Source organism: Terrapene carolina, unplaced genomic scaffold, assembly GCF_002925995.2.
Source record: "Terrapene carolina triunguis isolate 2854851 unplaced genomic scaffold, T_m_triunguis-2.0 Scaffold231, whole genome shotgun sequence".
Taxonomy (NCBI): Eukaryota; Metazoa; Chordata; order Testudines; family Emydidae; genus Terrapene; species Terrapene triunguis.
The window spans coordinates 13,018,018-13,045,759 of record NW_020664582.1 but is presented as its reverse complement, the minus strand read 5'-3'; the positions used below and the strand labels follow the sequence as shown (position 1 = coordinate 13,045,759).

At 44.7% G+C, this 27,742-nt stretch overlaps 1 protein-coding gene across 3 annotated transcripts in view; it reads right to left on the bottom strand.

The window, feature by feature from the left end:
* Positions 1-27,742, bottom strand: part of ACACA (acetyl-CoA carboxylase alpha) — a 197,325-nt gene that overhangs the window by 53,652 nt on the left and 115,931 nt on the right. For all 3 annotated transcript variants that reach the window (XM_029912558.1, XM_024195395.2, XM_029912557.1), the window contains 4 exons: positions 23,406-23,675; positions 22,945-23,042; positions 21,575-21,695; positions 20,975-21,085 (listed from right to left, as the gene is read on the bottom strand). In XM_029912558.1, the coding sequence (XP_029768418.1) occupies positions 20,975-21,085; positions 21,575-21,695; positions 22,945-23,042; positions 23,406-23,675 (600 nt within the window). The remainder of the gene's footprint in view (positions 1-20,974; positions 21,086-21,574; positions 21,696-22,944; positions 23,043-23,405; positions 23,676-27,742) is intronic.

Sequence of the window (27,742 nt, the reverse complement as noted above, 5' to 3'; positions counted from 1 at the left end):
ACACAGCCAGGGAGTGGCACAGCTGGGACTAGAACCCAGGTCTTCAGTTCACTAGACCAAAGCTGCCCTTGTGCAAAACACAGCAGTGGAATTGACACATTTAGGCCTTTAAGGGGGAAAAACCACAGCCCTGCACAAAACCCAGTACAGCACGTGAGCACAGACAAAGCACCCGTGCCTCCTTGGAGGGGGAAGGAAGAATACAACTGTGACTGCTGGACTTTCAATTCTCTTACGAGGCTCCATCTCTAATCTCAGCCCAGGCACTGCAGCTCTTTTCTCATTCTCCTGCTGTCTCTTTCCATTTGCCCTCTCACTGACTGATACACTGATCTCTCGGTCACTCAGCTTTCTGCTCCACTGAGTCCATATTACTAATAACACCTCTGCCACAGCCAGTTTACCTCATGAAGGCAGGAGCACATCATTACAAAATAAACTCATAACTTTGACATTCTAGCAAATACATGCCGTTTGTTATTTTTATGGCTTGAGTCTTTCTAACAGGCAGAGGGCATTACATACCTGTTTCATTTAGATCTAAAACAAATTCAAACCAATCCCTCCACCCCCGGCCCCAAACAGCTAGTTTTGGGGGGAATGGGGCTGTGGGCGGGGGGGAACCCAGAGATAGAAGCAATTTTAAGTCATTAGGGCAGCATTGTCACTGTGGAAGTGAAGTTCAGATCTGGTTTCATCTTCGTGAATGCAAATGACTTGAAGTTCTAAAACTTCCCATAGGGAATGTAACCCATCTTGTTCGGAAAGATTTCAGGGAAATTAATAGGGGGCTTAATTATTTTGAAGTCCCCTTTCCAATAAAAAGGTGTTGAAATTATTCTATAATCCTGTGGTTTGTTACATGTATGTGCGTGACTAGAATCAGAGTTCAATACTGGCGGTCAATTTCAGAGGGGCAGATACCCTCAGCAACACTGCAGCTCCTGTTAACTTCCATGGGAGCTGCCAGCGCTCAGCACCTCTCAGGATTTGGCCAAGAGCTGGGATTCCGATCGCTCTAGATAACATGCATAACTACAAAAGTTTTTGTTGGTCATAAAACTAAGCTAAAGTACTCCGATCTTATTCTTCATGGCAACAATTGACCATAGCTGGGGTCTGGAAACCTCTAAGCTCTGCGCCCATCGACACCACACCACCATTCGCCCGGTGCAAGCTCACTTTCTTCTGGAGTATGGAGGCACAGACACCAGAATTCTTTACAAACAGTAATTAATCCTCGTCAAACCCACGTGAGAAGGATATTATCCAAATTTTACACACAGGGAAACCAAGGCAGAAGGGTTAAGAAACTTGCTCAACATCTTGGCAGTCAGTGTAAAAACCGGGATTTGAACTCTGGAATTCCTGGGTCCCACTTCCCTTTATCTTCCCCCCAAGAAAATCTTGTGCCATGACCAGCAATTTACCCCCACAAGTTGAGAAGCCAGGAGTGAAGATGTAGGTTCAGGGACAGGTAAAGACTGGCCTCCAGATGTGAGGCACAAGTCCGCTAACACCTTCCACGGAGGAAAATAAAAATAAAAAGAATTTTAACTCCCTATCTTCAAATGAATGCACACATACGTACATGCAAAATGGGCCACTGCTTATTTAGAGACACTGTAGACAGCTCAGGTTTACCGCTGCTGACAGGCAATGAAAACAGTCTAATATACTGCCTGCTCTTGCCCTTAAATCCCTTTTTGGAGATCAAGATAAATATGCAGTTCCTTTTCCCGAGTGCTCCAGACATTTGAGTGAAGTGGTAGAGCATTGGGAGGCTCTGTGCCATTGTAATCACTGTGTAATACTGAGTGAGGGCCATATTTACTTATCAGTGTATTTGTCATCAGAGGCATCATGGTTCCCAGATGCATATAAAACAATATTGATGAATGGTAGCTCACCTAATTTGTGTGTCATATTACATGTATGTATACACATGAGCATGCACTAACCTACGGACGGAGTGCCATGGGAGGGATGAGTAATTTGAGTATATGTAATCTTTAAAAGAAAATTAAATTCTGGTTTAATCACCATTGAAGCACAAAGCAAAGTACCTTACCACGTTCCCTGCACTACAGGAAGTGTGTGTGTGTGTGTGTGTGTGTGTGTGTGTGTGTGTGTGTGTGTGTGTAAGAATCAGTCTCCCAGCATGCAACCTGGCACTTAAGCATCAATCCACTGGACTCCATCTTCCCCCACTTCTTTTGTGTGTGTTCTCCTATCTACTTGCAAATGAGCAGAGAATCTGCCAACTCATCTCACATATATGGCTTCAGACTGGATTTCAGCTAAGGTGCCAGAGGTTAAAAGGCACGGAGGGGCTAGCCAGCTTATTGACAATGATCATTTGGCTCGAGAAAAAATGAATGCAATAGCTCATCCATTTAGCCCTGCTAACTACCTCATCTCTGACCTGAGAGGACTACATTTTTAAAGGCTGACAAGTAATTCAATCTCCAATTAACAATTTTAAATGGTGCAGTGTATATTACTGTATAAATGTTTCTGCAAGAAAATGTCCAAGGGTGAAGCAGAATGAAATGGCTGGAGAAGTACAATACCAATGCCTGTGCAATTAAGGGTGTTCTTCAATGGGACACTCGGGCAGCAAAGACACTAGTGCACTTTAGAAAAGCTGATAGATAATTTAGACAGACAATGCTACACAAGCCCCGCGTGCGAAAGGCCGCTTAGGAGCAAGCTGTGTATCCAAAACCATAACACACCCATGCAAAAAAGCAAACACCAACAATGGAGGTTCTGTGACAAGCCAAGCAGGTGGCTTTAAAATACCCTAGGAGGGAAGTGGTGGTGACTGGAGCATCTTACTCAAGAGAGAGTCAAGGCAGCACCAGCCAGCATCATCAATCTTATGGTGAGCAGCAGTTTTATGGATCTGACCATGTTCAAGGAAGGGTTAAGTTTGCACAGAGGCTACTTCCTAGGAGGAGAGGTTTCCAAGCACTTAAGGGACCAGTAGAAAATCTAACTCCCAAGCCCAGCAGCCAATGGACGCAGGGAAAGTATGGAGAAGTAAGGAGGAGTGGCGAATGATGATGGATTTGATTTTAAAAAAGCACCTGTGTATTATACAGATATAATTGCATACTGGTACTTCTAACATCTCTTTTTGTGCTTAATTTGATAGCGCAGATAATCAGAGCAGAATAGTCATTAACAAGGAAGCATTAGACACCGAACTTCTGAAACCAGATTGTCTGCTTAAAAATAAAATGTACTGGATCCCAACACTAAAAGAAATGGAAAGTACTACAATAATCAGAAGACTATGTCCCCCTCCTCAATCCCTCCCCTGCTCCCTTCCCACACACTTTGCAATAAGGGGGGAAAGAAGCTACTGGAAGTGAGCGACTAATGCAGAGATGGCCCATAGCCATTGTCTTTGCATTTTATATATAAATTACAGCTTTCTAATACAGCAGCTCAGCTCTGGCATTTCTGATCAGCAGCAGATAGCTAGCTGCTCCCTTGGTCTAGGAAACAAGTCTGGTTTTGTTTACACTAATAGCCATCCCATCAATACCACCACAATGCTTCTCATAGCACATCCATTACAAATAGGCTAGAAACGGGACTGAGACCACCAACTCATTCATACAAGCCTTGAGATGGCAATGACTTCTGGTCACTACAGATCTGGGCCAAATTCAGAAAGGCAAACTAGAGGTAAAAGGCTCCACATCCCAGTGCTAACTCTTTAAGCCACCCAGATCCCCATATTTTCACTAATTTAAGACAGACCTTTCATACGGCTAAGAAGTAATCTATCCAATAGGCTCTATACAAAAAAACCCTACATTAACAGAACATTACGGTTGCACAATTAAGTACTCAAAAGGAAATGCCAAATCTAATGTTGCATGCATTACAATACAGCCTTTAACTACATGAACAAATACTATTTCTCAGATAATGTAGTATTTTATATGACAACCTTATTGATACATACGTAGTATCTATGTCATTCTTTTCTACTTATTTAATGGACCATTGTGACAATGAAATTAGTATCTTTATTGACTTTGGGGGAGATTTTCAAAAGCACAAAGGGGAATTGGGAACCTAACTGCCCTTCACTTCTTTGAAAATTCCCCTTCAACGTTAGTATAAATGTCATGTTCTCTAAGATAGGTATGTTCATTTTGCCAGCACCCATGTACTCTAAATCTTAGCAGCCAGCAGCCTTCCTTAGACACATTTCCAACAACTGTGCTGTTACTCACTGAGGCAGTTAACTACAAAACTAATTTTGCTGAAAACTTAGTGGCCTGTGTATGTGAGCAAAGATGAAAGATCTGAGGAACTGAGAACACAGGGCTAGAATGGAAACTGTTATGGCAACCTTAAATATTGTGCTTGAACTTGCTATTATGTTCACACGAGAGAGAGAGAGAGAGAGAGAGTCTTAGTTTATAAGAATTTAACACTGCATTTTATACAAATAATATTAATAATGGTAATTTATATCCCACAGCTTATATAGTGTGTGTCAGAAATTAGAATTGGAAAAAGACACACACATACAATAGCTAGCAGCGTTAATAAACGCAAGAGAAATGATCATAGTAAGGGTCTCAACAAAAATTCACATTGCACTGACTTAAAGCCAAAGTACCATTATTTGTGGTTGAGCCTCAGCACATCTTACAGCTTTCATTTTTATCACTCAGCACTTCTGCTCTGCACATTAACTTATTAGATGATGGGATAAATGGCATCTGGATACAAGAGAACAGACCTAGGTTAGGATGCCAACATGAAGCACGTTCTTTGAAACGATGAAGAGCTGAGAGCTGTGCTTCTAAACACTCTGTTTCTCGAGTCTTTATCCTATTCACATGGCGGCATGAACACCCCCCTCCTCTTCATCTGGGCTTCCTGTTGGAGACGGATTGCAGCTCTTGCATTTCTAATCTATGAATGTGTGCAGTGCCTGCACTTTTAATTTACGAGCGTTCGGTGGGGGACCTTTCTGACTTGGGAACATATTGGCTCAGTCTAATGTTTGGAGATTATTAAAGTCAGAGCTATGCTCCACTATCAAGTCTACAGATCTTTTATTTAGAAGATATGGTGCTCTAAATGCACAAAGAGCTCCCTGTCACCTTCACATTAAAGCCCCTAGTGCCTGGTAAATGGAATTATATAGCTGTCATCTCCTTTCCCCAAAGTTTTAAGAGTACAATGGGCTCATTTTTTCACACTCCATCCCAGCTTCAGAACTAAGAGACCTACTTTATATTGATTTAAAGTCTCTGAAATAAATAAACCTGTTTCTCCACTGTGATTCACAAGAAATTCATGATACACTATTGCATGATATATTTCAAGCTCTGGCTCCAGCTCTCTTTTTCCTCTGGTGAATGATGAGGGAGGCGGGAGGGGGAGGGGGGGCTGCAAAGCTGACATCCTGATGGTTATAGGAGATGGCTGCTGCCTGCAAATCCAGATGCCAGCACTGGTGATGGTGGAGTAGGTTTTTTTTGTGGGGGGGGACAAGGGGGTGGGAAGAGAGCAAATAAACTTGGACGCTCGAGGGCAAGTGGGGAGGAGGCAGCGCACAGACCACATAACTGCAGCAAAGGGAAGTTAAAGTACCTCACTGTAACTGGAGTTTTTCGAGACGTGCGATCCCTCTCTGCATTCCATCAAGGGTACACATGGACTCCATGTGCCTGAGACCGAAAAGTTCTTGCAAGCAGTGTGCGTTCGTCCATGCCTGTGCCCATGCTCTCCTTGTGCTCACACCAAAGGCATAAGGGATGGGGAGGACCAACCACCTCTCCAGTTTCTTCTCTACCATGAATCTTGTCATGATCCGAAGCAGAGGGGTAGGAGGGCAGGCAGTGGAATATAGACAGGGAGCACGCATCTCTAAAACTCATTACAATCAGGTAAACAACTTCCCTTTCTTCTTTGAGTGCTGGTCCCTATGTGTGTCCCAATGTGGGTGACTGACAAGCAGTACTCAGAGAGGAGGGAGATACAAGGATGCCAGTGATATAGCTGCTGGTAGAACAGCTGTCCCAAAGGATGTCTGGGTCCAAGAATCCTCTGCTGATGCGTCCTTTGAGACAGTAGCATCTCTCCGAGGTGCCCATTTGATATTAGCAGGGCAGTTAGGCGAATGTGAGGATGGAACTCCATGTAGCTGCCCTGCAGATATCAAGCAGGGACACCTCTTCAAGTCATGCTATGGAGGCTGCTTGTCCCTTTGTAGAGGGAGCCTTCACCCTGTAAGGGGAGGAAGCTGTGCCAGCTGATAGAGGAAGATACTGCCAGTGATCCACAGAGATCCTCCAAGAGGATATGGCTTGTCCTTATACTCACTCTGCTATGGCAATGAGCAGTCTAGGTGACTTTCTGATCTGTTTTGTTCTCTTCGGAAAAAAATATCAATGCTTGTCTCACATCCAGGGAATGAAGCCTGGCCACTAGTTTGCTCTCGTTAATAAAGGCTTGAAATTGAACCCTGTCCTCCTGAGTAACTTGTCCCTAAAGTCCAGGAGCTCAGAGTAATTGAGGAAATCGTATCTGGTGAGATGGATGGTTGGAGATTCTAAACCGAAGGCTGGTAGACAAACACCTTCCTCTGCATACGGTGCCTGGCCTCCTTACCTGCAGGGGTGGCCCCTGGATGACAATGTCTGGATCTTTCCGTGGCCTCCTGAACCATCCAGGAGTTCGAGGCAGGGTGGGTGAGCAAGAATGCCACTCCCTTAAGTCAGGGCAAAGTATTGCTTTTCTACCCACTTGGGGGTAGGGGCACAGAGAACTGCCGTGTGCTGTACAGACCTTGACAGGTCTAGGAAAGCTTAATTCACAGACAGTGCAACCCAACTGGATTCCGTAGGCTGTAGTATATCCAGGAGCTCATGTTGAGAGTAGTGGACCTCCTCCAAAGGAGATTAGGAGCTCTTGCGCCATTCTCCATAACACCTCTTGAAATGGTCTATGGTCACCTGGGGGAAGATAGTGAGGCTGGAGCAACCACCTCACCGGGTGATGAGGATGATATCCCTGTGGGTACCGGCAGTACCAGCTCATCTTTCTCAAGCTTGAGGAGAGGTTCTGGTTGACCTCTTGCAGAAGACAGATGGTCTGACTCCCTGTTGGATCAAATGGATTCTAGGTACATGCATAGGGGTCCCATGGGCCCCAATAAGACCAGTACGAGGGGTCAAAAGTATGTTGCAGCAGTGCCCAAGGCATTTGGTGCCACCAGTCCTGAGGAAGCGTCCCCTGTTTGTGTGCCCAAGCCTGGTTCCAGGAGATTCTTGATCCCTTCTGGGCTGATCACTCAAAGTGGAGGTGAATCTGGTTCCACCACCATGTCTGACTGTCCCAGCAATGAAAAGGTCAGATCTAGCTCCATCAGTCCCATTGAAGGGAAACTGTGGATAGTGGATGGGTTGGGAGATAGACTCCATTCACAGTCCTCAATTCCCACTGGTATTAGTGTCTCTCTGGTGAGGATTGATCCAAATAATGAGGAAGATTGGTGAATATCTTCATCCTCCCGGACCCACAGAGCAATAAAAGTCACCAGCCCCTTTGGAGGATGTCTCTTGTCATTCCAAACCACCGGAGTAGAGGTAAAGTAGAGGGTCATGACAGTATCATCAATGAATAAGTCTCCAACCTGGTGGGTTTTGAGCGCACCAGTGGTTCCCAGTCCTTCAGGTTCTAGTGTTTCCTTTTACTTGATAGCGCTAAGTCCCTGCGGCTCGGGTGTGAAGACTCACCTTGGACAGGTCAGGGAGGGATTTCTCCTCTTAGACTGTCTAGGAGGGGATCTCGTTTTATGTTTGAGAGAGCATCCCTTACTCTCAGATGAAGGGTCTTTCCCACCTCTCCTTTTCACTCTGGCAGTGCTGGTGGTTGTCGCTGACTAGAGAAGACCAGGGGCAGGAGACTACAGTTTTTGAAGCCTGGTGTCCTGGGCATAATCTAAGTCCCTAGGAAATGATCAAAACACTAACCAGTATCAAAAACCTAAGACTAATGCACCCAAGACTATATATATTACAGGACGAAGAGAAGGGATCAGCTTCGGACAGTGGAGAGTTCTGGTGCGGCGGTAAGAAGGAACTGGCGAGGCAGACGCGCCACCCTGCCTATTATGCCTTTCGGTGCAGAGCACCAGAAGCCCAAGCTCCAGCTAAGCAAGAACGTCTACACTGCTATTTTTAGCCCATAGTGCGAGCTCAAGTCAGTTGGGCTCTGAGACCCGCAGCCGCAGGTTGGTTGGGTGAGGGTTTTTTGTTTTGTTTTTTTGCAGTGTAGACATACCCTCGGGCTTTTTCTCAGGAGCTGTTCCTCTAGTCTCGTCGTCCATGCACAAACCCCTTCCACCAGCATTTGGTAGTGCTTTCAACTCACACCCGGGGTGTGTCTACACTGCGAGAACAATACTTGTGGCAGCGAATTTCAGAGCCCAGGTCAGCTGACTTAGGCTGCGGAGCTAGAAATAGCAGTGTAGACATTCAGGCTTGGGATGAAGCCTGGGCTCTGAGATCCTCTCCCCTCGCAGAGGCTCAGAGCCCAGGCTCCAGGCCGAGCCCAAACATCTACAGTGCAATTTTATAGCCCTACAGCCCAAGCCCCGTGAGCCCGAGTCAGCTGACCCGAGTCAGGTGTAGACGTCACTTCCACTTGTGTTGGTAACCCATCCACTTTGCAGGGAGGATGCAGGCTAGTACCAATAGCCGTGCGCCCAGAAAGACAGAGAATTTCTCTCACAACTCACTGAGCAAGAATCGGAGTAACTGAGCTTACTGCAGCACAAAGAACCATCAGCTATGCCCCCATCTAGCAACACGCATGTACAGCACCAGTGAGAAGACAGTGACTCAGGTATGGCTTTGCAGTGTGGCTATGCACACCCACACTCAGCACACCTGGGTGCCAATCACACAACTCTGCGGTGAAGATGTTCTCTGAAGGCCATCAGTCCCTGTAATTCAGTCACCATTGGGGTGAAATGTTGGAGCTGGTTAAAAGAGCACAGCAACACTACACAACATGTTCACTGGAAACTACAGAGGGAAATTCAGGTAGGGAGAATGTGGGCCAGTATGCTAGAGGTAGCAGCCCCTATTCACGGAAATAAACATCCACATATAAATGCAGGTATCTGCCCAGCTTTATACACATATAGATGTACTAATAGAGATCCATATTAAAAGTGATAGATATTTGTGCAAAGGAAAATTAAAAAGTCAACAGAAATCTATTAGACTTTCTTCCCTCAGCAAACATAAAGGGACTGGTAATGGGATGTCTGGAATGTAAATCGTCTCTAATGGGAACAATATACAAATATAACCACTTAAAACAAGGCAATTAAAAATAAAATGAATAAATGGAGAGAGGTGTTTATTTTTTTTGAAAACACTTGCATTTGCCTGAAGTCCAAGCATCTGTCCTGCTTATGTTTATTTCTCTGCAGAGAGCTGAGAACCTTTGTGTTACCAAGGGGGCCAACTGCAACATATACCTAGTGGGCTAATACAACATGCACCCAACCTACCTGAAAAGGAAAAGCTTCCAGTGCCCCTCAAGGGGTAATTTAAAAAGAACAAGACACTCTCGCCCCCTATCACCAACACTGTGTAATTGACAATGGCTCCCTTGCCTGAGCTGTACTCAGATTCGGGCTCCCAACACACACTGACTTTGCTGGGGCCGAGAGTAATGACGGTCTGCGGTGGAGAGGCGCAGTGCAGTTCAGTAGCACACCGAGATTCTGCACCTGCTCCAAGATGGTTGAGTGACCAAAACCTCCTCCCCTAGGCAAATCACTCCGTTGCTCCCACAGCCTCCTCTAATGCATCCATCCAAGACACGGAGCCAGTAGCCCCTCCTCCTTCCCCCACCACCCTGAGCCAAGAACAGGGTAACCTTGGTGAGATTCACAAGAGGTACTGACTAATGTTTAATGCTGGTGGAGTGTCAATTTCCGTTTGACATTTCTTAGGCCCTCTGATTAGCATTCTCAAACACACTGCGCCCATACGTATCCGCCTAATAGTCTTGCTGCGCCACTACAGAAAGATTCATATCATGCATTAATAATTATAATGCTTCTTTGAATGACAGGGATGGCACTTGCTGTTCTAACTCACATGATTGCTCTCACATGATTGCTTTGATCTAATCCCAAGACTGGAGTCAACTTGAGCAGACACCAAGACATCCCTGCCTCGTTTCTCAGGACAAGAGCTTTGCACAGTCCATATTTTAAAGCAAAAAAATCAAACCAAACCCAACCCCGCTCTCCCCTAAACTAACAACAGTGTATCCAATGGGGTTTTTATTTTTTTCACACTGTGAAATTGGAGGGTAAGTAAGAGTGCTTGTGATACTGAAAGATTGAGCACTGGTACAAGACAGACAGTGTAAACTTCCTTTTCCTCCCTGCACAGCTCTGCCAATGAACCTCAGTCCTGACCTGCTACACTTTTGTGTGGGCACAGCACCAGAAGAGCAGTTCAGCCTATTCCTCTCAAATCCTGACCCAGAGCTCACTTGGTGATTCCAGCCCTGGCCTCCCACAAAGCTCTGCCAGCCTTGACATCCAACACCACCTGTTAGTCCAGTTCCAGGCCCCTCCTCAGCAGAGACGGTCGATCACCCCACATTATGGGGACTGAGACCACCAGATAAAGCTATCTGGTGTTATCTCAAATGTATTGCCCTAGACTTCCACAAATCAAACTTCACAGAACTACGTGGAAATAACAACGCTGGTTTGACGTCAACCCACCAAAGTTCGGACAATTCAGAGAGGCGTCTAAAATGCAGGGATATTCCCTGATGGATGTATGCAAAGGGGTTGTTAGGGATATTTTTTTAAATGCAGATTGTCAAACCAATCCTCAGAGCTATTATGTCCTGTTGTATCAACAAGTCCCCAGGGACTCATTCTTAGGCACATGATTGACACATATACTACCCTATCATGACACAATATGATACCTATCATGTTAATGGCTTTGCCATGCCCGTGCACTGTGTCTGTGTTAATAAAAGCTGCATTCAAGAAAGGTCATCGGACATGCAGTGGCATTCTTCTCTCTTTTTAAGTTTATTTCTAAGATATTCAAAATGCAAATTGTGAATTAGCAAACTGTAAAGTTTCCATTAATCTCTCTCCTGCACCCCCACAGCCTTTTTAATTGGAGTTGAAGAAAAATCCAAACAAATCGGCATGCTCAGAAACTGCTTGTTTTTAATTTGTTGGGGGGTGATTATTGGACTTTTCCAGCTGTAAAATGCAGCATCTGAACAGATACTTAAAATAAGATCATTCCCAGGCCAAGTCCTTGTAGGCACAGTTCAGTCATGGAGTGAATTTTCACAGCCAAGTAACAAAGCCCCATAAAGCTGGAGGAATATGCAAAATGTTTGCTGGACTGTAAATGCAGCAGGGCTGGCAGGTGCTCCTCTCCATGTAACTCTAAATAATGATCTCATATGTGAAGCACTGTCCATCTGAGGAGCAAAATGTACTTCACAAACAAATATTAATGAATTAAACTGTCAACCCCTCCTGCAAATTGGGTAACTCTTGTTGTCCCCATTTTGCAGAAAGGTTAAATGACATAGCCAAGGTCACACTGTGAGTCAGTGGCAGAAATGGATCTAAAGCCCAGATCTTCTGACCCTCCGTCCTGATTTTCAGTTTTGTTTTAAACATTTTGCATTTGCTTTGTTTCTGACTGTCCATCCGTTCTCCTTACGCCTGTGTACTGACACCTGCTGACAGCAGGCTATATTGGCCAGGTAAAAGCTCCTACACCTGCCTTGTAGTTAACTTCTTTCTTTTAAAATAATACAAATCAAGTTACATTTTGGATCTTCATGACAGACCAAACCAACGAGATTAGCACTCATTAAAATAAAGAAACAAAACTTTGTGCGTACACCCGATATTCACCTAAATGAAAAGATAATAATGTATCAGATCGTTGGCCCACTAGAGCATTTGGAATTTGATGGGGACAGAATTCAGATTCTCCTGCAGAACTACTAATAACTATTAGAGATTCTAAAAGAGAATCTCTACTAATTATTAATAAATAAGGCCTATAATATACAAGCAAGCAGGTCTGACAATGTCCATTAGGAGGTGCTGCCACACAAATTCACTAGCCTGATAAGTATAATGAGTATTTACAGGTATTTAGCCATACAATACGAATGCTGCCCAGAGCTGATGCACATTTCTTGGTCATTGCTCTACCCACTGGGAACTCCTTTGGCATGCAGGTGACTCAACATATCTGCATGCATTCCATGGTGCAAAAAACCAAAGCAGCTAAGTGCGCTGCTCATGGACCTGTATGTAACATTAGAGAGATTTATGTTAGGATGTCCAGAGATGAAAGGCCATTTTATTAATCTAGTACCCAATGAATCTCCATATACCTGAATCCTGCTCTTGCTAGACACTAAATATGGGTGCTTTTTTTTTATTCTCTCTCTAACTATACCATAATTTAGGGACTAACCTAAACTTCATTGAAAGCATGTAATAAAATTGCAGAATAAGAGGCCATTTTTTTCTACTCTCCCTTATCTTTTGTATGTGATCAGAACATACTTCAGTTTCAGCAATTCATGTTGATTATTTATTTTAATTGAGTGAATTCAGGGAATGGCTTAAGCCCAGCCCAAGCAGACGTTCTCAAGACTCCCCCACACTGCTCTGCCAATGGGGGCTTTTGAAATTGGGCACTCAGTGGGCTGAAATATGCAGTGTGGTGCTTTTGCAATGTTCACTATTCGTCAAGTTCAGCCTTTATTATGAGTTCCAGGGAAGATTGTGCTACGGTCTCTCTCTGCTCTTGTTTTCAAGGCTCAGGAACCTTTCCTTACATGGGAAAAGTATCAACATGCCTCAAAGTAAAAGGAGTATTTTTCTTTGGAAAAAGGTCTTGTGGTTTCTTTGCTTCCCTCTTAGGATCATCTACTGCCCTATCTGATCAGGATAGGTCTGGTATAAAGCAAATACAATAAGGGAAACAGACAAGCAAAGAACTTCAAAAGGAAGAGGCGCACCTTTGAGTTCAGGGAGGCGCGTTTTAGCCATTGTTGTAACAAGGGGACTCCTAGAACTTAAGTTATTTGTAAGGATATATGGAGCAGAGCACTGTCATTCCATCCTCCCTTCTCGAAAGTAAGGAGAAATGCCAGTGATGGAAGGAAACAATCTAGGAAGCCTGGACCAAAGACAGTTTAAAAAAAATAAAAAATCAAGTGATGACTACAACAACCTAACCAGCCACAGAGTAATGATTCACTCTATGGTAGCTGAGAGCACTCAGTACGTTACCAGGCACTAACCACATCAAGTGCGGGACATCCATGTCAAGGTATCATCTGCCCACTAAACAGTCAGCCCTTGCAAATATACTAGGAGAGCCCTGAGTTGTTTTAAAATGTTTGCTTTCAAAAGACCCTCTGGTTTTGTGACCACTGCTACGCAAACATTCCGATTTCCCTGGGGTCACACCGTGAATCAGTGGCAGAACCAGAGCCAGATTCCCAGCTGGTGTAAGTTGTGGAGCAGATGTCACATAGATCAGAAGCAAGTAAAGTTGACATGAACACCTCCCTTTCCTCCCAAGTTAAAGGGCTACAGTTCACATAGGTCTATAGCTTTCAGCAAAAAAGTCAGTGGGTTAAAAAAAAAATATTAAATGTTTATATATAGCTACCCCAAAGTTCTAATCTTTTTATTCTCATCTCTGAAAGGGATATACATCTCTCAGGCTTCAGGGCACAAGCCAACCTCTAAGTGATGGGAGTCAGGAAGAAACTTTCTCTATAGGCAGATTATTCCACAGTTCTCTACTATGAGGTACTGACCCTGGTGGGAGATGGGATCCTGGACTAGATGGATCATTGGTGTGATGCATTATGGCAATTGCTAATGTTCCCACCCTGGATGTTGCATAATTCAGTACACCTGTTCACATTCCTGCCCAATTGACTCTTCACTCCTAGTCCCCATTGCCACAGCATCTAGAAACCAAAGGTTTCAGAAAACACTGAGCACCCTCCCAGTGAAAATCAGTGCCCCTTAAGGTGTCCCAAGGCATGCACCCCACTAACTGAGGCATTTCAAATCACTAGTCACTTTGAAAGTCTCGGCCCAATTCTCAAGCCCCAGCCTAGCCTCTATTAACACACACCCCCCCTCCAAACTCAAGTCCATAGCTAAGAGCTCACTGTTTTGTTAGTATAAACAGTGATGTACAGTCAAAACGCTGAGAATCCCATTAGAAGAAAAACAAAAACACAGAGATGCAAACTAATTATAAACAGGTCAGCTAAGGATTGGGAACATCAGGTGTGCACTGAAATGGAGTGCCGTTATAAAGGCTTGAGCCATGTATGCAATGCATTAAATTGGGAGTGCAAGGCTCTTCAGCTTTACTTCTATTAAAGGGAAACAAATTGAAATTTACATGTTACTGCATTCCACCAGTACGACAGACAGCATGTTATCTATCTCATTTGAAATCGCACCATGTTAGGCCAGTGACGAGGAAAGGAAGGTGGGGGGAGGGGATGGTTGGGAGGAAGGAAAGTTAAAAAAAAAAAAATCTGCCTCAGCAAAAGTTTTCATTAAAATTTTAGACAAATGATCTCTGTGTCCTTCTCCCATGCTGCCTGGGGCTCCATGCTATTTCTATGCAAATAACAACCTCGTGGTTTATATCTTATTATTTCCACCGGAGCTGCAGCGACATGACCCGAGACGTGTGCGAGGTAGACAGAGAAAGAGAGAGAGAGAGAGAGAGAGATGGAGTGGGTGCTCACTGAAGTGTGAAAAAATATTGTCAGGAGTGAGCGGCAAGAACAAAAAAAAAAAAAATTGCAGGGATAACGTGTTTATTTCAGCCCTTCTCCCCATGTGAACTGGCACCTTTTAAAATTCATTGGGCATCAGGCGATCATGCACAATCCATCTGCTTTCACTTTATCATTTGCATTTCATGCCTCCTGGCTTTTGATGTGCTGATACTTTGATGCAGTCAGGAGATGCGCATTATCATTATTTCAATTTTCAGGGGGGTCAATGGGCTCAACACACGCACACACACGGAATAAAATGTCATTTCCACCTCCCCACCGCCTGCTGATGGGGAAGACAAAAGGGGGTACAGAAAAGCCATGGTCCTGGAACCCCCACACACAGCATCCTTCCCAATTTATACCGTCATACCTTTCATATGCACATGAGTCTGGGCTGTAAACGAAGGCAGATTCATCATGATGCGGGGGTGGGGAGGGGGGGAGAAGAGAGATAAAGAGAAGCTGTGGTACAGTTTCCTTTTTCACATCTGGTAGGCGAAGAGGTTGATAGCATCCTTAATGAATCTGCACGAAATCTGGTGTCTTATGGTGATTTGACTCCATACTTAAAGAGCACTGACACGGACATAGCAAAGCAGCCAGCACATGATTAGATAACCTCCAGAACCGATCATTCCCTTCAGCTAAAAATGATAATGTATTTCAGCCCATTGTCTAAGTTATAGGCTGCAGCCTACTTTTGGCAGCTAGACCTTTCCCTCTACACCCAACCCCTGGGGCTGGCTCTACCTAATTAAAACGAACAAGATCAGCAACAGATGAGGTAGTGTGTTTTATTTTTCACAATTTTTTTTTAATGAAAAAGATCCTAGCGTTTTGTAGCAAGAATCAAATGAAACAACTTTCCAGACAAAAATACTGCTTCTCTGGAAGCCAAGACACTTCCATGTCTGTGGGAATCTCCATATGCACCTTATTACCCAAGAAGCAAAGTGAACATTTAGAGCCAGGAGAGGAAGAAGACATTTTGAAAACTGTGTCTGTCTCTCTGTGCGTGTGTGTACACATATGAGAGTGCATATAAGTAACTTATCTCCAGCATCACCTACAAAAACACTAGCATGTAAGTTAGTACTGTAAATTTTGTCCCAAATCTCCAGGAATACGTGGCTGATAGTCGATAGCAAAAAGACAAAGAATTACTTATATTTGACTATATTCACTCCCAGCTGTAATGCAAAGAAGCAGCGTCTTTTTAATCTATCTAGGTTCTTATGTTGGTGTCAGTCACCAATGTATGTGAGCACTTAAATTCCTTAATCACTAGCTCTCCCGACTGGAGCAAGGGATGATGTAAATCTTTTATTGTAACTCTCATAAGGAAATGCTTTGTTTTTGCTCCAGAGGGCACTCCTCAATCCAGCCATCCCACATAAGTCTCATTTGCTTATCACTGAAAGGCAAAACTAAAACGGATACAAATATCCTTCTAGAGTTTTATATAAGCAAAGATAAAAACAAACAGGATACTTCATGCCACAAAGTAGTTTCTCCACTGCTACAAGAGAAGATACTGTTTAATCAGTCCCTGGCTAATGGGCACACGGCCTATCAGCCAAAGGAAAATTCAAATGAATTCTCCCTCTGGAATTCAAGGGCAAACTGTTTCTCTCCTCTGCACATAAGAAGTGGGATACTGAGCATAAATCTGAAACAGCCACTGCTCTGGTGGCACAGTGATTTAAGAAAATTAGCCTTTGACTCTTAGTTCAAACCCTGTTTAAAATCTCAAGTGGAATGGGTTTGGTCATCTCAGTTTAAGCCCCAGTGGACATTTATCCACGTCCAATATAGCTCACACACACACACACAGCTGTCCCTGTTCAAGAGGCCCATGACTGGAACAGTAGAGATGGGAGAATCAGGATAATAGTTATCAGGGAGTCACACTGCACCAAATTCAGGTGCGAGTCTAGATTCGAAGCCTCCCAAAGCCAGGAGTGTTCAGATACATGGTTTAGTTTCAGGTACAACGTTACTATTGCCAGAGCTGGCGGGACCCACTGGAGTGGAGTAACAAGGGGAGACACTGAACTACCAAGTGTTCAGATAACACGGTGATGGGTGCAGTATAAGAACCTAGATAGAATAGAACAGATGATGAGGACTAAGTGCATTGGCAGTGCCACCTGGGGAAGCTTGCACAGCACCAGCCTGCATCAAATGCTAGAACCAGGCAACATATGCCACTTCAGTGAGCACCAAATTTGCTCATCTTTTTTGAAAGGATCTTAAAACGCCCCTCGCTCCTACACTGGTGTGCCTGTATAAGGGCTTGCTCAGGCTGGCATGTCCCAAAGGTGATAGGAACACCGCTTAATTCTCTGCAGAGCCCAATTATCCAATGAGAGGCTATTTTCCTTTTAGTTGCCCTTATTTGCCAGACACTCCTTGAAACAGTGAAACGCAGCTTGTGCTCAAGTGCATCCACCCCAGGTGCTGTAGAGCATCCAACCACAAAGCTGCACAATGGAGAGAGACACTCAGGCCTGCACAATCCTCACATCCTCGTAAACCAAGCCCTCAATGGGAGGAACAATGGCAGAGTGGCCATGGCTCATGCTGGGTTATGGGCTGGGAGTCGTCATATTAATGGAGCTGGGGCAGCAGGGAGGGAAAATCATCTCTTGGGAAGAAACACGAGCCACTTGGTGCACTGGAAGAGAATAAGTTTCTTTGCAGCTTAAAGTTTTAAAAAAGACACTAAAATATCTGAGTGCCCAAGCGCCCCATCCCTTTAATAATGATCATTATGAACACAGCCCCTCTCATGTGAACATGCTAAAGCACTCCATCAATATTAACACACCACCATGGGGATGGGGAGGGGGATTAAGGTGACTGGGACCCACACCTTCCAAAATGTCACTCCTCCAAACTAAGTGAACCCTGGAACCATTCCATCTTCTGAAAAGGCCCTACTGACCCAACTGCCCATCCCAACTTCCTTTCCACTCTCTCAACAGTTTGAGCTACCGAGTAAGCAAGGCCGGCTAGCACAGCCCAGCAGGTGACGTGATGATTCAACAAGACACCTCATGTACAAGCTGTGATGGGTTGGTTCACAGAAACCCCCTTAGGGCTGCCAACTGATGTGCCAAGACTACTTCTGCCCCTGCTTTCCCTGCCAGCTTGGGACTCCAGCACCCCGTCTTGCTGAGCCAGACACACCAATCTGCTCCAACACCGACCCAGGGTCTGAACCACGTGCACCCAAGGTGCAGACTTAACTGAAAGCAACTTAAGAAGTGCTCCTGTCTTTAACATTCAGATGTCCAACTCCCAATGGGGTCCAAACTCCAAATAAATCGTTTTACCCTGTATAAACCGTATACAGGGTAAACTCAAATTGTTTGCCCTCTATAACACTGATAGAGAGATATGCACAGCTGTTTGCCCCTCCCCCCCGGGTATTAATACATACTCTGGGTTAAATAATAAGTAAAAAGTGATTTTATTAAATACAGAAAGTAGGATTTAAGTGGTTCCAAGTAGTGACAGACAGAACAAGGTGAATTACCAAGCAAACTAAAATAGAACACGCAAGTCTATGCCTAATACAGTAAGAAAATGAATACAGATAAAAATCTCACCCTCAGATGTTTCAAGAAGCTTCTATCACAGACTGGACGCTTTCCTAGTCTGGGCACAATCCTTTCCCCTGGCACAGCCCTTGTTTCAGCTCAGGTGATAGCTAGGGGATTTCTCATGATTGCCACCCTGTGGTGGGGCAACTGCCCGACCCCCTGAGAAAAAGGGCTGGAACAGGCCAGAGAGGCTGCGCAGGCCAGCAGCCAATCAGCAAAGGCCTGTGGAGAGCCAATCAGGGCAAAGGGAGAGGCAGCCAATCAGGGCCAGGCTGGGTCCTATATAAAGGCTGCCTAGCAGGGGGAGAAGGGAGTCACTCCCTGACTAGCAAGGGAGGAGGACTGGCTCCTGAGGTAAGGAGGTAGCACCTTGCACAGAGCAGTGCTGGGCAGGCTCTGGGGGAGCAGAGGAGAGCTCCAGCCCAGTTACCTGCCAGGCTGTGGCCCCTGCTAAAAAGGGTCAAGAAGGTGCACGGGGCCAAAGGGGAGCGAAGGAGAGCAGAGAGGCTGCCACTAGAGGGTCCCTGGGTTGGGACCCAGAGTAGCGGGTGGGCCTGGGTCCCCCCTGCCCCCCTTTACACTGCACCTGGCCACAGAGGAGCGTGGCCGAGAGAGACTGCAACTGGCTCCTGAAAGAAGGGGCGAGACTTTGGGGTTGTGGTTGGCCACCGAGGCAGGTGCAGGCCGAAGGACTGCTGTTAACCCCTTCCCCCACCCCCAACCCCCGGAAGGGGGTGAGACTGGAGTAGTGGGCACTGCCGGAGGGCACTGCCGAGCAGGGAGCAACGCGGGTCCCAGGGCGGCAGAGCAGAGGACGGGCGAGGCACCACGCGTCGAGGGCGCGCCGCAGCTGACGAGCTAATTCCCGGAGCAATCAGCGGGAGGCGCCAGAGATGGTGAGTCATGTACCCCATCACACGCCCTCTTTGTTCTGTTCCACCCACTTATATATCTTTTGCATAAGGCGGGAATCCTTTGTCCCTCTCTTGGTTCCCACCCCTCCTTCTAAATGGAAAAACACCAGGTTAACGATGGATTCCAGTTCAGGTGACATGATCACATGTCACTGTAAGACTTCACTACCCACTTGCCAGCACACAGGTATACAGGAAGACTTACAAGTAAAACAGAGCCATCTACAGTCAATTGTCCTGGTTAATGGGAGCCATCAAGATTCCAAACCACCATTAATGTCCCACACTTTGCATAATTACAATAGGTGCTCAGAGTTATATTTCATATTTCTAGTTTCAGGTAGAAGAATGATACATTCATATAAATAGGATGAACACATTCAGTAGATCAGCAGCTTTGTAATGATACCTTACAAGAGACCTTTTGCATGAAGCACATTCCAGTTACGTTATATTCACACTCATTAGCATATTTTGCTAAAATCATATAGAGTGCAATGTCACGCAGGGCTCACCTGCTCCTCCATGACGGGGCCCTCTTGATCAAGGGACTCAGATTCTCAGGACCTTCCCCTAATGTACCTTTGGGGGATACCTAATGTATCAGTTACATAACACAGCCTTTCCTTCAGCGAGAACATGATGGGCAACCCAGCATGAGCCCACTGAAATCAATGGAAGACTGAGTACAAAGCCTTTCTATATGGGTCAGTATCTCTTTGACCATCATAGTCACTGGTTACATTATGCCTGTTTATTATTATTAACTGGGTCATCCTTGTAAAAAAAATCACCCTGGGTTTCAATTAAACAAAAAAATTGCTCAAATGGACTAATTTTATGAACAGAAAAAAAAAAAAAAAAAAAACAAACCTGGAGAGGTCTGCAAACCTCTAACTATTACATTTCCTCAGCCCTATTGGGGGAACGCATTTTAAACACATCTGTTCTGTTTCAACAATCTGCCCACTGTGCGCACACAGACCGCAGCCAAGAACAGACTCACAAGCAAGCTAGTGAGAGAGAAAACCTGAGCTAGAGCACGCTCCAAACAGGAACTGCCACGTAGCAGAATGCGGTCTATGAAAAATATGGACTGGATTCAGGCAGGCAATGGCAACATTGCAGAAGATTATGGTCGGGAGATGACACATTCTCTCAGCCCAAATACAGCATCGTTCCTAAAAATCCACATTCAATTTTATTTTCTTTAAGTGAATTTAGGTGCAAAAAGTGACAGTCCTGGAGATTGAACTACTTTAGCCACAGAACAGGTGCAGCACAGGCAGCAGTAGTGCAAGCATCCCACATACTGCCCCATGACTCAGCCCTGGACTGCAGGCACTGTCCATAGGACTGAGAAGGGAATTCAGTCTCCCTGATCCATACAGTCTGTGACTTTTCTGCAGACAATAAATGGGCCAAATCATGCCAATTGTAGTGGGGGTGGGTTGTGTGAGAAGAGGCTTGTCGCACAGAAGCACGCATTCGTTTCATACAGTCCACACCAAAGAGCATGATCAAAATTGAATTCTGATGCATTGAACTTACTTTGTTGAGGGCTCCAGCTCCAGTCAGGATTAGATGGGAGTTCTCTACTTGGATAGTCCTCTGTCCTAGCCGGACAAGATAGGCCCCAATTCCAATTGCCCGACATGTTACCTACAAATACAAATCACATTTGCATATCCTATTGTACCTCCAAAAATGCATCGACCCAGGCAGTCTGGTGTGTTTACTTCAGGCCCCTGTGTATTCTGTGGCCACAGAATCCACCCCTCAGTGCAGAACTGTGCTCCAGAATCTAAGATTTCATTTAAAAATGAACGATGAATGTGTTTTATAAAATAAAATAAAAAAAGCAATAGCTTGTTAATTGAACAGACCACTAAGTCAAACTAGAGCTGCTTTGCTTTTCAAATGCATTTAAAAACATACTCTGAAATGCACCTCGCTGTTTCAAAAAGAAAACGTTTTAGCAGCCAGATCCTCCGCTGCTATTAATTGGTATAGCTCCACTAAATCCATGGGAATATGCCAATTTACACCAGCTGTTGGTCTGACCCTAGATGTACATTCTGAACTCCACGGTCAAATTTTCAGCTGAAATAGGAGATGAAGTTGCAAGAAGAGAAAGCAGTTGGGGATTACCAGGTTGATGGTGATAATATCCTCATAGGCTAATGATGATTCTCCTGCAATCATCCCAGATCCTCGGAGGTTCTCCACTCCAAGTCCTTCTTCCTTCCCAATAATATCGGTTATCTTATACCTGCGGGGAGACAGACAGACTTTGAGACACAAGATCCAATGATTTGCCAAACCAATTCGCTGCTAAGAACATGGAAAATGACTAAATAGCATTAAGGCTGCAAACAGTAGTGTGCAGAAACTGGCCAGGATTTATATACCAGCTCAACCCACGGCCTTGCTGAACACCAAGGAACCGGCCTACACACTGACAGCCAAAGCAGCGCCATAGGGAAGAAATGGCTGACTGAGCTGCACAGGTTACTGACAAACGTATGGGGCACACTGAAGTCAGCTCCAGTGAGAAATGTTCCTTGGTTGTCTCTGCAGATGAGGCGATCTAGCTGATTATGGGGAAAGGGGCAAGGAATGAAGGGAATAGGACCAAAAGAAAAAAAAATTGGGAGAGAATGAGAAATTGTAATTAGGCTCCTACCTTCTCTTTACTTTCTCTTTCATGCCTTTCTTTCTCCAGTCCTGTCTCCCTCCTCCATCTCTTCCTGGCTTAACATCTCTCTGTTCCATGAGGCTCTGATTCAGAAAAGAACTTAAGCATGTGCTTAAGTGCTTCTCCGAATTGAGGCCTGCCTCTCTCTCTAATTCCTGCTCCCAACCTCCTCTCTCCTTCCTGTTCTTTTACAGCCCATCCATCTGTCTGCAAACCTCATTTTTCTCTCCAGGCATATCCCCCTCCTTCCACCGCCAGGCCTCACATTAAGAATCTCGGTGTCTCCTTTCTTATTCTCAACACTTGTGGTGCCCTCGCTGCGGGCAGGTGGAAGGGGTAGGTGCTGTCTGCTGCCTAGAATAGAAATTGAACCTTTTGGAAAGGACAGTTCTGCAGCTGCACCCCATGCCATAGAATGAAAATCGGTTAAACATTCACTTGAGTGGGTTCTCTTGTCACTACTATGTATTTCCAACCGAGAAGGCACTTCCCTTACTCAGACTGTAAACTCTTTGGGGGCAGGGCCATCTTTGTGTTTATACAGTACTTAGCACACTGAGGCCCTGCTCCACGATAGGGGCTCCTAGGCACTAGTGCAATACAAATATTATTTGGTCCACTACATTTGATAAGGCATTTCAAGATGTTTCATGATACAACATTTTATCCTGTTCTAGTTCATATGTAATAATGGGGCAAAATGTGTTATGAGACTGGGCACTATAGGATGTCCTGGGGACTAGACAAGAGAAAACAGACAAGGAAGTGACAGGTGTCCCTCATATATATCCAAAGTGAAGCAGGATTAGACCCAGCAGTTTACCTGGATTCTCCTTCGTCCTCCACATGCTCACAATGAACTGAGTTCAGGGCACTGACTTTCTTATAATCTTGAGGCGTTAGGTACAAGTATTTATAACCCTGTGGGGACAAATAATTAGTTTTACTCATTCTCATCAATGAATCCCTCCCGTGGCCCCATCCCAAAAAAGAAACCTTTCCAAGAGATGTATTTACCCAGAAGGGGTAATAATAGGAGTTTTTCAGCACCTGCAGCTCCAGTGGAGGTCAAGGACCTCTGAAAATCGGGCCTGAATTCCTCCTTGGTGTAACTCTGCTAATTACTGAGCCAGTACCAAGGCTAACTTTGTGCCTAAATGTCTGGCAGAGCTTTAGCTCACCTCTGTGAAGAGAGATTGGCTACTGCAAAATATAAGACTAGCCTGTGGTACATCCCATAGTTCTGCTATTGCACACTGCCTCCGAGATCGAGCGTCTACTTACTTTATAAGGGTCATCAGGGTCTTCCCAGGCAACATGAAACATGTGACGAATCTCCTCAGCCAAACCAATCCTCGCTCCACTGTTGGCAGCCACATAAATTCGTGGGATACCCTCTGTTCGAGCAAGTTCAGAAGCCCTAAGGAACAGCAGGTCCTCTTGGGGCCCAAAGGACCCTATTCGGTACGTAATGTCATTGCCAATGACTATGATATCACGGCCATCTGGGCACTCTGGGCTCTTGAGGGTAATTTTCCAAGCCACCATGCCAATCTGTGGTCACAAAAAGGGGGGGGGGGAGAGTTTCAAATATAAATATTCCAATATTAATAGATGGATTTCTGCCTCCATGCTCACTTGATTCAAAATCATGCATGGTATGTGAGGACCCACAAAGTACAGCACTGTGGATACATGAGCTCAGTAAGGTTCCCAATCTGCATTCTTCACCGAGAGTATTGCTGGAGTAAGGACTACAAAACCAGTCCTCAACTTGCCACCCCAGCCCCTGGAACACATTTCCCCGTGTGGCTGCATTTTCCCCACCCAAGACATTCAGTAGCATTGTTTCTCCCTTTACCAGCTATTCTAGGCAATCCATTCAGGGATTTACCATCGCTCCGAGACACATCCTACAAGATCCTTCTCTCTTCTTGCTGAGCTTAGTGTGTGTCACAGAGGACACGGGGTTAGTTAAAGCATTCTGTTTCAGTGCCCTTTGTTTACAGGAGTCCCTACCATCTCTTCAGGGCCACCCAGCCAATCACATTTCAGAAGGACTCCTGGCCTAGAAAGCTCATCAGCTCCTTTCCATCTCCTGTTGCCCTCTCTGCTTTAATCCCTTTATTTCTCAACTGTCTCGACTTTTGTTTTCCACCCTTCTCCTGCGTTTCTGTGTCTCTGTCCCCTTGCTTTCCACAGACACCGCTGCAGCCTCTTTCGCCTTCAGCCTGACTTTTCAAGCTCACCTGTATAAGTAATGTGTTTTTATTGAGTATTTTTCTTTTTTTTTTAAATCACCAGATGATCTCTCCTGGTCCTGCCTAATGGAGATGAGCAACTTCTGGAGCCTGCATCTCTCTCGCCTCTGTGTATGATCGCACTGGGGAGCTGGCCATCAAGGAGCACCATTAACAGATGTAAATAGCAGCCTAGCCCTGAAAGCCACATGCTTCACCCAGTCTCGGCTGGCCCAACAATCACAAGCAGAGTACACATTCCTCAAGCCGATTGCACATCCTTTGCAATCAGTATGGGTGAAGCTCTCATTGCGGATACTTGGGATTCTGAGCATTATGAACTAGAAGGGAGGTGGGATGCGGGAGGGGGGGAGAGAAGCAGCAGATAGATATGTGCTGTTTAATACAAATCAAAATGGGCACAATACACAGACAAGAGCCAATCAATGTCTGCAATAAGATACACTGTAATAGTTTCATTAAAAAAAAAAAAAAAAAAAAAAAGCCCAACAGAGAAATTAATCAAAGGATCATTGGAGAAAATGCAGGCAGCTATCCAAAAACATCACAGCTCTCTGACAGCTCCTTTCCCTTCTCCTCCCTTTCAATGGCTGGGATCGCAGGCGAACAGAACGTTAGAGCTTTCTGTGCATCTTCCTATGGGCTCCATTTCTTCACTCTCATTTGAAATGATATGGCACTGGGGGCTGGAAGTAGGTAATTTTTATTAATATTTGCTGATGTACAGGTAAGTTTCAGCATCAAACTGCAGAGTGCTTAGAGGCGAGAGATATGCATCAGTTGCAGAGACAGGAGCATAAACCCCAAAAGGTCAGCTGGATGTTTTGCTCAAATACCAATCTTGTTGCTAAATTAATGGAAAGCCTTAATGCTATACAACAAGTCGCTGCAGCTGCTGACCACCCCAAAGACCTCTGAGCCTCAAAGACAACAAGGATCACATGGATAACTTACCAGGAGCCCAAAGGGCAAGCTTATTGATCAAAAATAGATCCAGCAGCCATAGCATTTCCCTTTTTAATTTCAGCAGCAACCACCCCCACCCCCAAACCTTGCAACTGATCATCTTTGTCCTCCTGGCCTCACAATTACAGGGAGAGCGGTCATGGGCTGAATTTAAGTAGCTCAGGATCTGGCACTTAGGATGGGCAAATTTACAATAAATCATCATCATCAAAATGAGTAAGCACTGAGTTAAGGACTTCCAGATTAGCCCGAAGACACTGTGGGCTGCCCAAGAGGGCATCCCTCTCACAGGTGGTTTAATAAAACACAAGTTTGGCCACAGATCAGTTAAATCCTCCATTATATTTCCAACAGTAAAAAAAAAAAAAAAATCCTTATTTCCTCATTAAAGTCATAACTAAAAACTTGAAGTGGGCACTTCACAAAAAGTTCTGAGGCTAGCCTCCACGCCAAATAAGGCAGGAATCCCAGTTTGAACTCTGGGGAGATAGTTGCCCAGACTCCCTTTTACTTTCTTTTCTTAAAAATGGCACACAAATTGCACTGTAAACTTCTTCCAAGAGAAGACACACAAAATACTAATATTTTGCACAGATATCTATCCTAGTGTAACAAACCACGGCTGCCCTGGCTACCACCAGACTAAGGTCATTAGCAGGGATGAAACCTGGAATATTCAGAACCAACACAACAAGCACAAAACCACTTAAGCTACAGGAGGAGCTTTGTTAGCTTTCAGTAAGACTAGGTCCTTAATCCTCCCTGTGGCCAGTCAAAAGAAGGAAACAGGATCACACATACTATGACAGGCTCATAATGTGCTTTGCAAAGATAAAATATTACTATCCTCAGTTTACAGATGGGTAAACTGAGGCACAGAGGAATTAATGGTCTTGCTCCTGCTCTCTCAGTGGGCCAGTGTCAGAGCCGGATTCCAATCAAGAGTCCTAACTGTCAGTCCCATGCTCCATCCTCAAGATCAGGCTGCCTCCCTGGATGTAAGATCAACGCAATGATTTCTGTATGTTAGAATAGAAGCCTCCATACTCAAAAAACTTCCTACCAATACAATAAAACTCAGAACAGCAGCACTGTATTTGCTTCCCAGCCTGGGGTTCTGCATATGTAATGCACATCCTTATCTTAAATTCTCTTTGCCCCACTGCTGTAGCGTTATTTAACTAGGGTACAATGAATTTTCATATCCAAGTAACTATATAGACTCTTGAAAATAGTTTTATAATGAAAGAGTCAGAAACAAACGTATGCTATAAAAAAGCACCAATGTGTCACTACACTATTTCACAGCTCTTTTTGATTCCCCAACATATACTATCATCAGTGTTAGTTGGCTAGTAATAAAAAACACAGGGCACAGCCAAGGATTTTTTTTTCTTTGAAAGGCTCATATGCTGTTTAAATTTATGGGTAGGAGGGGAGAGCTTTCTATTTTAGAGAAAAAAAAATGTGGTTTTTAACTTAACGGCAGCATGCCAAAAAGGGAGAGTTCACAGGTTAATTAGGCAGGCTGAGCTAATCACCTAAGAGTGCTGCCAGAACAATCACGGGGTGATGGCGAGGGGTGGTGGTTTAAAAATAGGATCTTGAAAACAGCCACAGCAGTGTTGGAAGCACTTGTCTTGCCACACTTCGATCCCCAGCACAAGGAAGAGCGAGAGAGAGAGAGAGCAGGCGGGGGGAAAAAAATAAAAACAAGAACCGTCTTATTTAACTGTTTTTATGTTGGTGAAATGATTTGTGCCACAGTATTTCCATAAGAAGTGGGGCCATTATTCTTCTGTAGAAACACATTTGGTTTGAAAAGTATCACTGGACAGAACGTGAAAATCAAACCAGATGAATTATTCACAGCCTCCGATCAGAAGTGATCATTATTTCTGGTGTTCCAAACTGTGATTAGGATGCAGTGCTTAGATGTCATTTGCTCCCTGAGTAACACCAGCAATGCAGAATACCATTACATGCACACGTTTTATATATATAATTTTATACACACCCTCTCCCAGGAGATCTTGGCTTAATGTAACCGTTAGCAGATAGTAAAAACGTGATATTAACTAATGTTCATTTTCATGATGCTAAAATGTCATTAGTTTGACACACAGTGTCAACACTAATCATGACCTAAAATTAACACCAAAATTGACTTCAACATTAATTGTGCTATCAATGTGAACAGTAATACACACACTGATTCAGTTACAAATTGACTGCCAGTGGCAGTCAGAGCTGTTGACGACAGATACCAAAGGGAACGGGAAGAAACTATGGTTCCATTCTCTCTCACAGTAGCACAGCAGATACAAGAAGTGATGGGACACGGATGCAAATGGGAGGGACCCTGGGGGGAAGCTGCAAGACCCTTTCTACCAT